Source organism: Montipora capricornis, chromosome 6, assembly GCF_036669925.1.
Source record: "Montipora capricornis isolate CH-2021 chromosome 6, ASM3666992v2, whole genome shotgun sequence".
Taxonomy (NCBI): Eukaryota; Metazoa; Cnidaria; class Anthozoa; order Scleractinia; family Acroporidae; genus Montipora; species Montipora capricornis.
In genome coordinates this window covers 57,584,469-57,596,842 of record NC_090888.1, presented here as the reverse complement: position 1 = coordinate 57,596,842, position 12,374 = coordinate 57,584,469, and the positions used below count along the sequence as shown (strand labels likewise).

General features: G+C 41.4%; 1 protein-coding gene across 2 annotated transcripts in view; it reads left to right on the top strand.

The window, feature by feature from the left end:
* The window catches only part of LOC138052646 (uncharacterized), a 79,518-nt gene extending 67,754 nt beyond the window's left edge, over positions 1 to 11,764 (top strand). For both annotated transcript variants that reach the window (XM_068899186.1, XM_068899185.1), the window contains 14 exons: positions 1,050 to 1,140; positions 2,317 to 2,403; positions 3,419 to 3,520; positions 3,631 to 3,714; positions 4,008 to 4,097; positions 4,402 to 4,561; positions 5,722 to 5,787; positions 6,782 to 6,882; positions 7,240 to 7,356; positions 7,925 to 7,975; positions 8,064 to 8,129; positions 8,992 to 9,123; positions 9,562 to 9,634; positions 10,721 to 11,764. In XM_068899186.1, the coding sequence (XP_068755287.1) occupies positions 1,050 to 1,140; positions 2,317 to 2,403; positions 3,419 to 3,520; positions 3,631 to 3,714; positions 4,008 to 4,097; positions 4,402 to 4,561; positions 5,722 to 5,787; positions 6,782 to 6,882; positions 7,240 to 7,356; positions 7,925 to 7,975; positions 8,064 to 8,129; positions 8,992 to 9,123; positions 9,562 to 9,634; positions 10,721 to 10,884 (1,384 nt within the window). In that variant the 3' untranslated portion in view covers positions 10,885 to 11,764. The remainder of the gene's footprint in view (positions 1 to 1,049; positions 1,141 to 2,316; positions 2,404 to 3,418; positions 3,521 to 3,630; positions 3,715 to 4,007; positions 4,098 to 4,401; positions 4,562 to 5,721; positions 5,788 to 6,781; positions 6,883 to 7,239; positions 7,357 to 7,924; positions 7,976 to 8,063; positions 8,130 to 8,991; positions 9,124 to 9,561; positions 9,635 to 10,720) is intronic.
* The last annotated feature ends 610 nt before the right edge of the window (positions 11,765 to 12,374 follow it).

Sequence of the window (12,374 nt, the reverse complement as noted above, 5' to 3'; positions counted from 1 at the left end):
TACAGTTCGTCTGATTTGGGTGTCATTAAAAAAAGTCGCTAACTCTTTGAAAAAGTGGATCCTCTTTCGTAATTTAATAGGAACCTTAACATTAACATACAGCGATTTTCAATTGAGTGTCATAAAACCAAAACCAAAGTAATTACTTTAGCCAATCAAAAAGGACGGAGACAATCCAGTAAACCAATCAAAACTCGAAGTAATTACCTGTAGCCGACACACATCGCGGGAAAATGTGCACGCGCGAGCCACAATTGGTTTTGGTTTCACTTCTGATTGGCTGATTGATTGTCATAAGCCAAAGCAATAGGCTAGTTTCGAATTGTGCAGCAACAAAAGAACAGGGTCGAGGTTCAGGGGAATAATTTAAATTTTCCTTTGTTCTGAACAATACAAAATGCTAATTATTCCCCTGAACCTCGACTCTGTTCTTTTGTTGCTGCACAATTCGAAAGTAGCCTATTCGCTAGTTACTTTCGAAACTCAATTGAAAACCACTCTAAGATTAAGGTCTGCGATTGCGAAAACGTTATAAAAAATTGAAAGTCAGCACTTTAGTTCGTGTGACTTTTACGAACTAGCCAACGTAAATGTGATCATCACTGACTGGTCAAAAACCAATATTTGACAGGCACAATGTGTCCCCGATTAGCGCTCCAGCGCTGGAAAGACTAGACGCTTAAATAAAGATCCTTTCCTTGTTTAAGATATTTTTGTAAATTGAGATTTGCTGTTTTGTGTCCACATTGTGAACACGAAAAAAGCAAACGGAGTGTTGCGAAGTGTTCATTTCACGTTGCAGATTCTCTGTGAACGCGAAAGAAATGAACACAAGTTCAAAACGCGGCGGAGAGCTATCGTTCTGCTCATTTATATTACTTCTTTTGTGCGGTGGATTTCTCCTTGACTTACTCTACCTTTTTTGTAGAATTTATCTCTTTTGAAATTTGACCTGGCGACACCGAAGTTTTGTTAATTCACGTGAAAGCCATTTCGTTGGCTTATCCTTGGTCTTTCGTACCAAAGAGGCTTTTTGATACCCATTTCAGGTGCATGGAGTGTGGTGTGCCATTTTGTCAGTCTCACACTGGTTGTCCTTTAGGAAACATTATTCCCAGATGGAACGATTTGGTGTTTCAGGTAAAACTGCTGACTACTTTCGCTGCTCGTTGTTGCTCCACGTAGAGCATGCGCAATCCCAGTGCACTTGACTGGAGTCGATTCTGTGGCTTTCCCATTTATACTAGTTCGGATGCTCTACCATCGAGCTTCAAGAAACTCGTAAGAAATAAACCATGGAGTTTGGTTCAGTTGACCGTCGTGCTCACTGCAGTAGGATTAAAATGTTGAGGCATCGCTCGAGTGGTTATAGAGGAGTGGCAAGTTTTAAAGTGTCCCTATGACCCAAAAATCAATTCTTATTTTTCTTAGGATTTCAAAACTATGTTCACTTAACACTAAGCGACCAAAGTTTTACGCCTTGATTTCAATAAGACACTTGTTTATTTAACTGGAATTTTTCTATTAAATGGTCCGCCATTATTAACCTTAAGTTCTTGAGAGAGCTGGATCGAGGCGAAAATGACGTCAAATGCTCAATAGTTAAAGAATGCAATGCGTGTGTACGCCGCAAAATTAGCACGGGACTTTTGAGCCTTCAGACTTTTGAATTCGCGTTTTGCATGTATAATAAGCTGCATTTTAAGCTGGGAGCCTTTGACGTCGCTTTTCCCCGGATCCAACCCTCTGAGGTCCAATCGGTCAGTTTTGAACGTGATTAATGGCGGACCGTGAAATCCAAAACTTACACTCTACGTAAACGGCCATTGGATAAAAACCAAAGCTCAAGATTTTGCCATTCAGATGTTAAGCAGACACTTTCAAAATCTGAAGGAAAAAAAGGGAAACGATTTTTTTTTTTAAATCACAGTGGCACTTTAAGCCTGGTAAATGAGTGAAGGTATATACAGGAAATCGTATGAACGCAAGTGCATTTCGGGATTTATGGGAACCAGCGATGTTTTGAAAGTTCTCATAACTGCACGAGCCGTAGGCGAAGGCAATTTGAGAGCTTAGTGACCACAAGCACGATGATTAATTTACTATATTCTAAAAAAAATTACTCCATCGCTGTGTTTTCATACTGAGCAACTTCCGTATTGCACTCTGACCTATTTATGCATTCGTCATTGACCAATCAGACCGCGATATTCTGTTGAGTGTGGACATGTGTATTTGTCGATGATGACAAGGGCTTACTCGGTACCCTGGTTTTTTTCCAATTCAAACAAGTTACTCTTTAAATTTATTTCCAAGGATAAATGGAAAGACGCTTTGGATCGACTGTTGCTCACCAACAACTTTCCTGAATTTACTGGTCGAGTCTGCCCGGCCCCGTGCGAGGTAAGTGAATACGTTGACGAATAAGTCGATGCTAATACTGAAACGTGTCTAGTAACGTACAACTTGAAGCAACGTAAACACTTGATTACTCACTGCCGTCACAAGCAAGCAGAACTATACTTCCTCTTCTCCACCGGTTTTTGGAAGAGTTCCTTTACTGTGTCTTTTAGCACATGCATGTCCAATACACCGACATAATGAGATTGTAATGAGATTCCTGGTAAAAATATTGAAGATCCGTTACCAGGATTCATGCTAAGAAAAAAGTAAAATCGTTCTCTGGTAAAAAGTTTTGAAAAAACTATGAGCTTTCGACAGACTGAACTGCTGCCTTCAACGGATAAAAATGTGTGAAGCCTAAAAGCGAAAGAAATTTAAATATAACGAAAACAATAGACATCACAAAGTGTCACAAAGTGTCCCGCACTTTGTCTCGCAAAACTGTTACTACTTTTTTAAGGATTAAGGTTGGGGGACACTTTGTGATGTCTATTGTGAAGTGCTATGAATCTCATTATGTGGGTGTATTGGACAACCCTCTTTTAGCATAGCCCAAAGGAAAGTGATTTAGCGTTGACAATTTCTAACACCGGGCTGTAAGGCGCGTTTCAAACCTCGAACTTTACATGTGCCGAATCTAATAGAAAACAATAGATTTTTGTCATTTGCATTAGATTCGGCACATGTAAACGGTGTGTAAAGTTCGACGTTTGAAACGGGCTTAAGTCATATTTATCAAAACAGTCATCGAAACTGTCAAAGCTTAACTGATCGCCTTCATTTGAGCTATGTTAAAAGGACCAGAAAATTAACTGATCGATTTTGCCAACCTGGTGAATTTCTTCAACAGCTTGTTTTTTCTTACAACCGGGGGGTTTCGATTTCATGTTTCTTAGCGAGGTTTATCATTTGTATCTTGTGCTATATACACTGTCATGCAAGGGTAAATGCAAGTCATTCCTTTTCCTGTGTCCGCATCGGTAACAATTAATTGGTCTTTGGATTCTCTTACAAGGGAGCTTGTGTACTAGGAATAAATGCCGAACCAGTGACAATCAAGAAAATTGAGTGTGCCATTATCGACCATGGCTTTGAACAAGGTTGGATCACACCTCAGGTACAAAGCAAAATGTCAATATTAGAGAACGGCTGAAATTCCCATTCAGTTCCACTCTTCTGGATTTACCAATTTTATTCCTTCCACGAACAATTTCCCGTTGTTTGCAGATTCCAGCTCATCGAACGGGGAAGAAGATCGCCATCATTGGCAGTGGTCCGTCTGGTCTTGCTGCGGCAGCACAACTCAACAAGGTAACCTTTGACTAATCGCACTCAAAGTGATTGATGTGGCAGAGTTGAATACAAAAAAATTCTGAACAAGGGCGGGCACACATAGCGTTTATGTCTGGCGTGGCAAACGGACATAGAATGCGAGAGGCGTTTCTCAAATCTCATAGAATATTTTATAGATATTTTTATGGTCGTCACCTTGCTTTTGCCTCCGTTCGCTTCTCAAACGCTCGAAAAAAAGCGCGCCTGTGAGAGTGCTGCCGATGGAATTGCTAGGGGTACAAACGTGCATTTTGTTTTCTTTTAAATATTAGGCAGGTCATTGGGTTACAGTGTACGAGAGAAATGACAGGTGTGGCGGACTGTTGATGTATGGTGTGCCACCAATGAAACTAAGTAAAAAGGTTGGTAAAGCTTAATTTAATTAAGAAATGGCTGGGGTCGAAAAGATTTTCTCAAGGAAACGATAACCCCCCACCCCCCCCCCCCCCTTCATTAATTCTCGTTTGTAGGCCATTGTGCCTGTGGAGAATCTTACATTGTCATGGCGACGCGAGGTCTTGGAAACTCCTTTCAAGCCAAAGACGAGTGGCTGTTACTGTCGTCTAATCGCCCGCATGCAATTTTTTGTCTAAATTCTCAGTAGGGTAAATAAGTGGAGAGAAATTTCATTTTGGCATTTCTTAATTTAGTGGACTTTTTTTCCAGATAGTACAGCGCAGAGTTGACTTGCTCGCAGAAGAAGGGATCACATTTATTAACAATGCTGAAGTCGGAAAAAATGTTGACGCACAACAAATTCTAAAAGATAACGACGCAGTGCTGTTGACAGTAGGATCGACTTGCCCACGCAACATCCCTTTGCCAGGTAACCAAAAAGAATTTGGACAAATGTATTTCGTTGGGTCACTTCTCGTTCCGTGGCTCAAGATGAGCTTGGGCACCTCCTGACAGTTACTTGACGCACTATTTCCATCTTTATGGAATAAGTGTACCGTTCTTCGAACTAGCAATCGGAAAGTCTTAGGTTCGACTACTGCAAAGGAACGCTTGGGTTTTTTCCGAATATCCCCGAGTCACCATGTAAAAATTCATCTTCTCAAATGCTAACTAACCTACAATCATGGAGAAAAGTGGTGGGAAGGTAGCTTCATTTTACAGATAACCCCCCTCCCCCTTTTCAATGTTGGGTTTTCCAGGGGAAAAATGGTGACTTTTCTTGCCTGAAGAATTCCAACATTGAATATGGGGGAGGGGGGACAAAAGAGCATGGTATTTCCCAAATACTTCAGCCAATAGTGAGAATAATAGAATTCATCAGATGTGAAGTGAACTGATGCCTGCAACCTTCACAACAACTTTTGGCCACGATTGTAGTCAGTGTGTAACCACATTGACCATTGGTCAGCAGTCATATTTAGGTGATATTGATGTCGATTGTCTGAGCCGTCGTCAAACTTATTTGATCACGCAATGCTTCTCCCAAGAAGCGGAGCCTTGCGTGAAATGGGAAAAAAACGCTACGAAGGAGAATAGTTACATTGTAACGCGAGTAAGGTTGTCTCCTTGGAGATAAAGGCATTTATTATATAAACACCAGTGAAATACCAAGTGAGCTTTCGCGCGAAAACATATCTTCACACGTGAAAAGATCACTGGTTACATATAAAAATTGCGCCTTTCGATGTCTTTCATGAAATCATTTAGTATTTCATTGGTGTTTATAGATATTATTTTGAGATACGAAATTTCTCTTCTTGTGTTGAAAAATACTTGTCATCACTTGAAGAGAAATTTCGTATCTCCGCGCGGCCATGTAATATACTCTATCTATCATTCGTCGCCAAATTTCTTTTAAGACCCATTAACGCGGTAAAATGGACTCATTAGAATCGCAAAGAGGGCAGCCCTGGCACAGTGCTTTTCTTTTCTTCCTTTGCAAAGGTATATAGATTCAGGTTAAGCTCAACCTCTGGTTATTTGATGAGTGATGTGTTTTTCGTAACTTTCTCTTTTTTGTTGCTTAAGGACGTAACTTGGAAGGAATTTATTTTGCCATGCAGTTTTTGGAAACTTGCCAGAAAAGGCTCATGGGTGAGTAGATGCCGATTTTGAAAGGTGCTTTGTTCGAAATGTGGCTACCGCTGTGCACTGCTGAGATAAATTCTTGTCCAGTGCATAGACCATCGTTTGGCTTATTCAAATGATTTTGGTAGCGTTTGGCCGCGGTTTATGTTTTTGAACAACCGAGGCCTGGTCATGGCCAGTCGAAATCCATTCCCCACTACCTATGCAACAACAGCGGCAGTGTCAGACGGCAGTGATGGGCGAAGTTAGCCTGCAGTGCAGGCGTCTTGTCGATCCACCAGAACTCTATCGAGCCGCCATGTTGTATGGATATTGGTTGGGAATGAGACGAGAGAAAGTGTTTTTTTTTTTCCCCTCCCCCCTCACCTCCCTCGCTTTTGAACTACCCCCTTGGTGGCAATTAATTGCTCTCCCCAAACTTCCTCTGCTTCAGAAATTCAAGATGGCGGCCAAAGATTCAAGGAAGGATTATGCTCAGCCCGTGACCACTAAAAGATGCCTGCACTGCAGGCTGGGGCGAAGTATTGTTCTTTAACTGAACTGGTACGAACGGTCTTAAAGAAAATATAGATAAAGAGTGATACACTTTTGTATGCTCACCTTGTCGTCAAAATCTCAAATTTGGTTAATTCGTGTTGCTGCTAGTGCAGCACAATCATTACAATAATATTATAAGTTTGCAATCTTGGCCCCAGAGCTTCTCTCTTGACTGAGGGAGAGAAGAGCTCTGGGGAACCATGAAACAAAGTATCTTCTCATTGGTTTTCGTGACGAACAATTAAAAGCGTCTCTAATTGGTGCATTCATGTTAGCACGAGGAGTAACCCGGCGCCGTAAGGTTCAAATAGCCAATTTTTGGCTAAAGAACCCTACATAGAGTTTCTCAGAGCCTTGGGGCGATCCGAGACTCTTGTGACAAGAATGTTTTAGTTTGCGCCGTTCTCGTCGCCTTGGTTATTGTCTGTTATTGAAAGTCCCTTGTATTACGTTGTTACTGCAGGGAACTACAATCTGCCATCTTTGGATGCCACTGGCAAGAATGTAATCGTCATTGGTGGCGGAGATACTGGCGTGGACTGTATTGGAACCTCTCTCAGACAGGTATATATAACAGTCATTGCAAGAAGAATTCCTATTGGGTAATTTAAATTTAGAACATAATATACCTTTTTTCATAATGACAGCTAAACAGTTTTTTGGCATAATGCTTATGAGCCTTTCTAGCCAGGCAGGCAGTCTCCCGGGGCAACTACATGCTGGTGGAGTTGGAGTACTTCACCTGCCACTTCATCCGCTACTTGTTGCGTTGAATAGTTTGTAGGTTGTTTAGTGACCCACAGATTTAAAAGAAAAAATAGTTGACAGACCATGGAAACAGATGAGATCGTATCCTATGATTTATCAAAACTGAAAATCTAAGACACACATTTGATGTTGTTGTTTCTTTTTCTACCAAAGAATGCCAAGAGCATCACGAATTTCGAGGTGTTAGGTTCACCCCCCAAGAACAGAAGTGCTACCAACCCATGGCCTTTGTGGCCACGGATCTTCCGCGTAGAATACGGACACGAAGAGGTATGTACTTAAAGTAACAGGAAACAACTCCATACTGTGTGAGTGTGTGTGTGTGTGTTTGGGGGGAGGAGGGAGAGGGGGGGGGGGGGGGTGATGAGGCTCATATGGTTTCTCTTTACGAAACCAAGTAGTGTGTGCAACAAAAGCCTAGGTGTTTTCGTCGGGGACAAGAGATAAGATGGATTTGGCGAAATCGATATTAAGATGGGGTAGCAAAGGTAAGATATTCAACATCATGCCACCTGCTAACCAGTTACCAAATCTACGGACTCTTCCGTTGTCTTACGAACATTGAGCCGACCGAAAATGAGTTAAAAGGAACGTAATCTTCATAAACCAAGAGTCAGTTGAGCGTCCGAGGTAGCTATCGGAAGTTGAAAGGTTGGAATTCCTGTAATGAGCACCCGGATTTTTTCCGACTTTGCCCAAGTGTAAATCGACAAATACACGTCTCTTCGACAGTCATTTATCTTTTTCTTTACATCGATTAGACTTGGGTGATCGTTTGATTTTGTTGAATGTTTTCGTAATTTTCCCTAACAAGGGTGTTTTCTTCTGTTTTCTATAGGCTGCTTTGAAATATGGAGACGACCCTCGTGTATTCAGTATCATGAGTAAGGTATGCCTTAAAAATAAGTTATTTCCTGTAAATTCTGGAGAAAAGTTTGATTATTAGGTTTTGCTGATTATGTCTCTGGTCCGCGCAGGAATTTCTTGGAGACGAACGAGGCCATGTGAAGGGAATCAGGACAGTGGAAATTAACTGGGTGCAGGTAAAACGCGTTTACATTTACATGCGACACGGTTGTGGTTCAGAATTGCCAAACAAATTATTCTTTTAGTTTTTCATAAGGATTAATAACTTCTTACTAACCGAGCGCGAGGGCCGTACTGGGGAATATTGGCCCGAGGTCGTAGTAGTAGGGACCGAGCGCAGCGAGGTCCGTACAAAAACGACCGAGGGCCAATATTCCCCAGTACGGCTCGAGCTAGCTCGGTTAGTAAGTAGTTTATTATATGGCTTTTTAATTACCTTTTTGTTTGTTTTTGCAAGCCCGTAATCGGCCCGTGGGCATTACGGGAGAAATAATGCCCTACAATTCAGTTACAATTAGCCAATCAGAGCGCGCGTTATATCGGCTACAAACACAAGCCATATAATAAAGTGTAGTAATAACTTTGGTGAGGAGAAATCACTTGAGCATCTCTTGACTAATTTGACATTTCTGACTTGTGAGTGGTGCCAGGAGCATTCCGCGCTCTTTTTATGCTTTGGAAGAATTGATATAGCTATGGTTTGGAAGTTTTCGCGGCTGTGGGAGTCAAGTATCAAGGTCGGATATAGAATATTCATCGAGAGAGAGGTTATAGCGCAGCCTCCTTAATGACCCACAAACATCCTCAGAAGAGGAGGGTTGGCTCCAGCCTGGTGATATGTAATTTTAAAGAGCATTTATAACTTCTACAAAAATGAAACGTGGAACTTTTAAAAAGGTTGTGGGGGGTGGGGGAATTTACTCTCTGGCGCTTGGAGTGGCAGTGCTGTTTGATGTTTTATGCTTAACTTCAGTTATTTGGAATGTTACCCTTTTGCGCAACTCGACTTAACTTTCGTTACACTGCTTCGTTCGTTAGGATGCTACTGGCAGATGGCAAATGGAAGAGATTGCAGATTCTGAGAAAGTCTTTACAGCTGACCTGGTAATCATAGCAGCAGGATTCTTAGGCCCAGAAAAAACATTGGCCGAGCAGTTCGGAATCAAAAAGGTAAGGTTTTCATTCTTTTATTTTTTCGCTTTTATGTGAATAGAGTTCGATTCTCAGACATTTACATTTACATTTACATCATTCTTGCTCACAAACTGCAGAGTTGACCACGATTCCCCACCCCCCAACCCCCGCACGTTTTGCGTGTCGTATTTACTGTTCCAATAAGTGTGGTAGCAATTGATTATGTACTCCAAGACACATAACTCTTTCCGAGGACTTTTCCTCTCCCTTTGGTGCGACCCCCGAACAACGGAGAGATTCTGGCTGCGTGATTGCCTTTCGAACAGTTTTCAGATGTTTATCCATTATTAATTTTCAGAGCAGCGTAAATGAATATTTGACGTAGGGCAGTTTACCGTAAACACCGATGCTTGATCTCTCTCTCTATTAACTTGTTGTTGTTTTTTTTTTTTTTGTTTTTTTTTTTCATTTCAGGACCCCAGAAGTAATTTTGCCACTGAGAAAAACAAGTTTCTTACAAGTGTTCCCAAGGTTTACGCCGCCGGAGGTATTGCATTACAAATAAATTTAAAATCGCAAACATCAGCCGGGAGGTGTTATATTTCTGAGTAATGGTGGCGAATGTGAAAGAGGTGTTTTTTGGTCCTCTTGTACGTATCTTGGCCGTGAAAATGTCATAATCGCTTAAGTGTGTACACTCGCTTAGCTTCAAGAGTGAAGTAATGAACAAGTGATTCGTCGTGAAACGAGAAAGGAGAGGGGAGAGATTCTGTACCTCTTTTAGAGTGGCAGGTCATGCAAAGAAGCCTTACCAGCCTCGCTAGGACGTGAAAAATGCAAAAGTATCTTGAAGTCTTGATTTTGTTAACATACATATGATGGGATAATATAAAGGCCACCGTTAGTTAATAAAGGGGTTAGGGTTAGAGTGAAAAAAACGTTCTCTTTTGTCCAAGTGATCGCGTTTATAACACGAAGAAATGCCGATCTCAGGCAAGTTCCAAAATCATACTTTTTGTTGTGGAGGTATTTTTTTTAACAACCATTTCCAAGTTTTGATATTCACGGGATTCCTCTATGGGAACCAACCAGACGCTGTTCTTCTTGATGTTAGGTTGATTTAGCAACAGAACGGGAATCTCAGTTGACGACGGGAGAGCGCGCGGAATAGTCTGGATTCCACACTAATCTGATCTAGTATGGACATTTTTCTGCGCGCGCCATCGTCAAATGATGTTCCCCTTCAATCTCGACCCCAGAGCTCTTCTCTTGACCGAGGAAGAGAAGAGCTCTGGGGAACCCTGAAACAGTGTCTTCTCATTAGTTTTCACGAAGAACAATAAAAAGCGTCTCTAATTGGTGCATTCATGTTAGCACGAGGAGTGAGCAGGCGCCGTAAGGCTCAAATAGCCAATTTTTGGCTGTAAGAACCCCACGGCGCATATTCTCCTACACAGAGCTTCCCAGAGCCTTGGGTCGACCCGAGGCTCTGGTGACGAGAATGGTTCCCCTTCTGTTGCTAAATCAGCCTACTGACCGAAAAAGGACGAGAATGTTGACACACCCTTAAAAGTGAACGACAGGATCGAGGTTAAAAAATGTCTGATCAGTTTGGTCTTTTTTTTTTTTTTAGATTGCCATCGCGGCCAGTCACTGATCGTAACAGCCATTTCCGAGGGAAGACAAGCAGCTCGGCAGATTGACCTCGACCTCATGGGTATAACATCCCTGGCAGGACCTGGAGGACAAATACACAGTGTCACACCCATCCCCAGAGGAATAGAATCCGCTGCCTGAAGATTCCAACGCCTGTGTCACTGTTTCCTGAAGCAATAAAACGTTTAGTGTAGGAGAAAAAGTTTGCCGCTTTTCGGATGGCTGTGCCGTTGAAACAGTCTCTTGTTGACTGTTGCACCTTAGCGTCATTTTCACTGAAAGTGAGATAAAGGACTAATAGATGAAAGGTTAGCGCTTGCATGAGAGAAACTGAAGGCAGTGAAAGTGTCCAACAGTTAACGAAACCTGTAGATAAATTAAGGTTCACAAATTTTTACGACAATCAATTGATCATCACAGAACTTCTTGAACTTGGTAATTTAACGAAGACTAAAGGGGTCGCCACTCTTGAGGAAAAGTCAGGAGAAAGTCATTAGTGTGCCGTTAGGCTAAAAAGTCAAGCTTCTTACTCAGTAGAACCTTTAAAGGTTTTAGTTCCAATTAAGCAGGTTTTGAATAAAAGGTAAGGTATGGATATTGAATATGGTAGGCTCTAGGAGAGCTTAGTGAGGATTTCATGGATGCCTTTCCTAGATTTTTTAAGTGCAACAACGTGACTTTAACGTAGTGTAGATTGAATAATCTTTCAGGTAACCAGACTTAATATGTCTTCAGTTAGTTTGTACTCGTAGGAACTAAGTCTGCTTTCTTTACTGAGACGACAAAGTGGCAGTGCTGATTGAGTCTTCGAGACAGATTATTTAAAATAATTATGTTTAAAGCAACTTTTAGACATCGAAATAATAAAGTGGTTATAAATTCCAATACTATTTATTCATGTATGTAGCTGAAATTAAAGATAACTGAAAGAAATTATTCACATTTAACAAAATCAGGTGGTGAAATTAGTTGTAAGAGGACCACAAAGGTATTTTCTTTGAAAATAAAACTGAAAACAAAATTTTCTTGTTTCCTTTTTTACTTTTGAATAAATTTGAGGAAATTCCCTTTCCAAAAGGTGTCTGTGTCGTCGCATGACGTATCATTATTTACCCTCGGATTTTTAGAGTAGCCAGTAGCTCATACGTCCGAGCATTGAACAGAACAACTTTTTAAGAATCCCAACTGGGCGGACGCAAACCACTTGGCTATTTACAAGTGTAGCCAGGAAACTGAACCAGGGACTACCTGATACCAATAGACCATATTCGTATTCTCGGTATTGGACTGGAACTAGCCTGCAATGGAGGCTAATGCAGGGAAATCTTTTCAAATGCAAATACTTTTTAATATATTCCACCGCATTAGCCTCCATTGCAAGCTAGTTCCAGTCCAATACTGAGAATACTAACATGGTCTATTCAACGAGTGGTCAGAACGTGTCTCGAACCCGGTATCTCCGGATCTTAAAAGTTAACGCCCAAACCACTGAGCTGCACTGCCTCCGTCTTGTGCACACGACAAAGGAGGAACTATGTAAACCAGTCTTCTTTAGCACCCATATGGCGTTTCACAGTTGGATTATGAATTTTAGGTGTTACGCGCACTTGCACACTTAAATGTCAATTTCA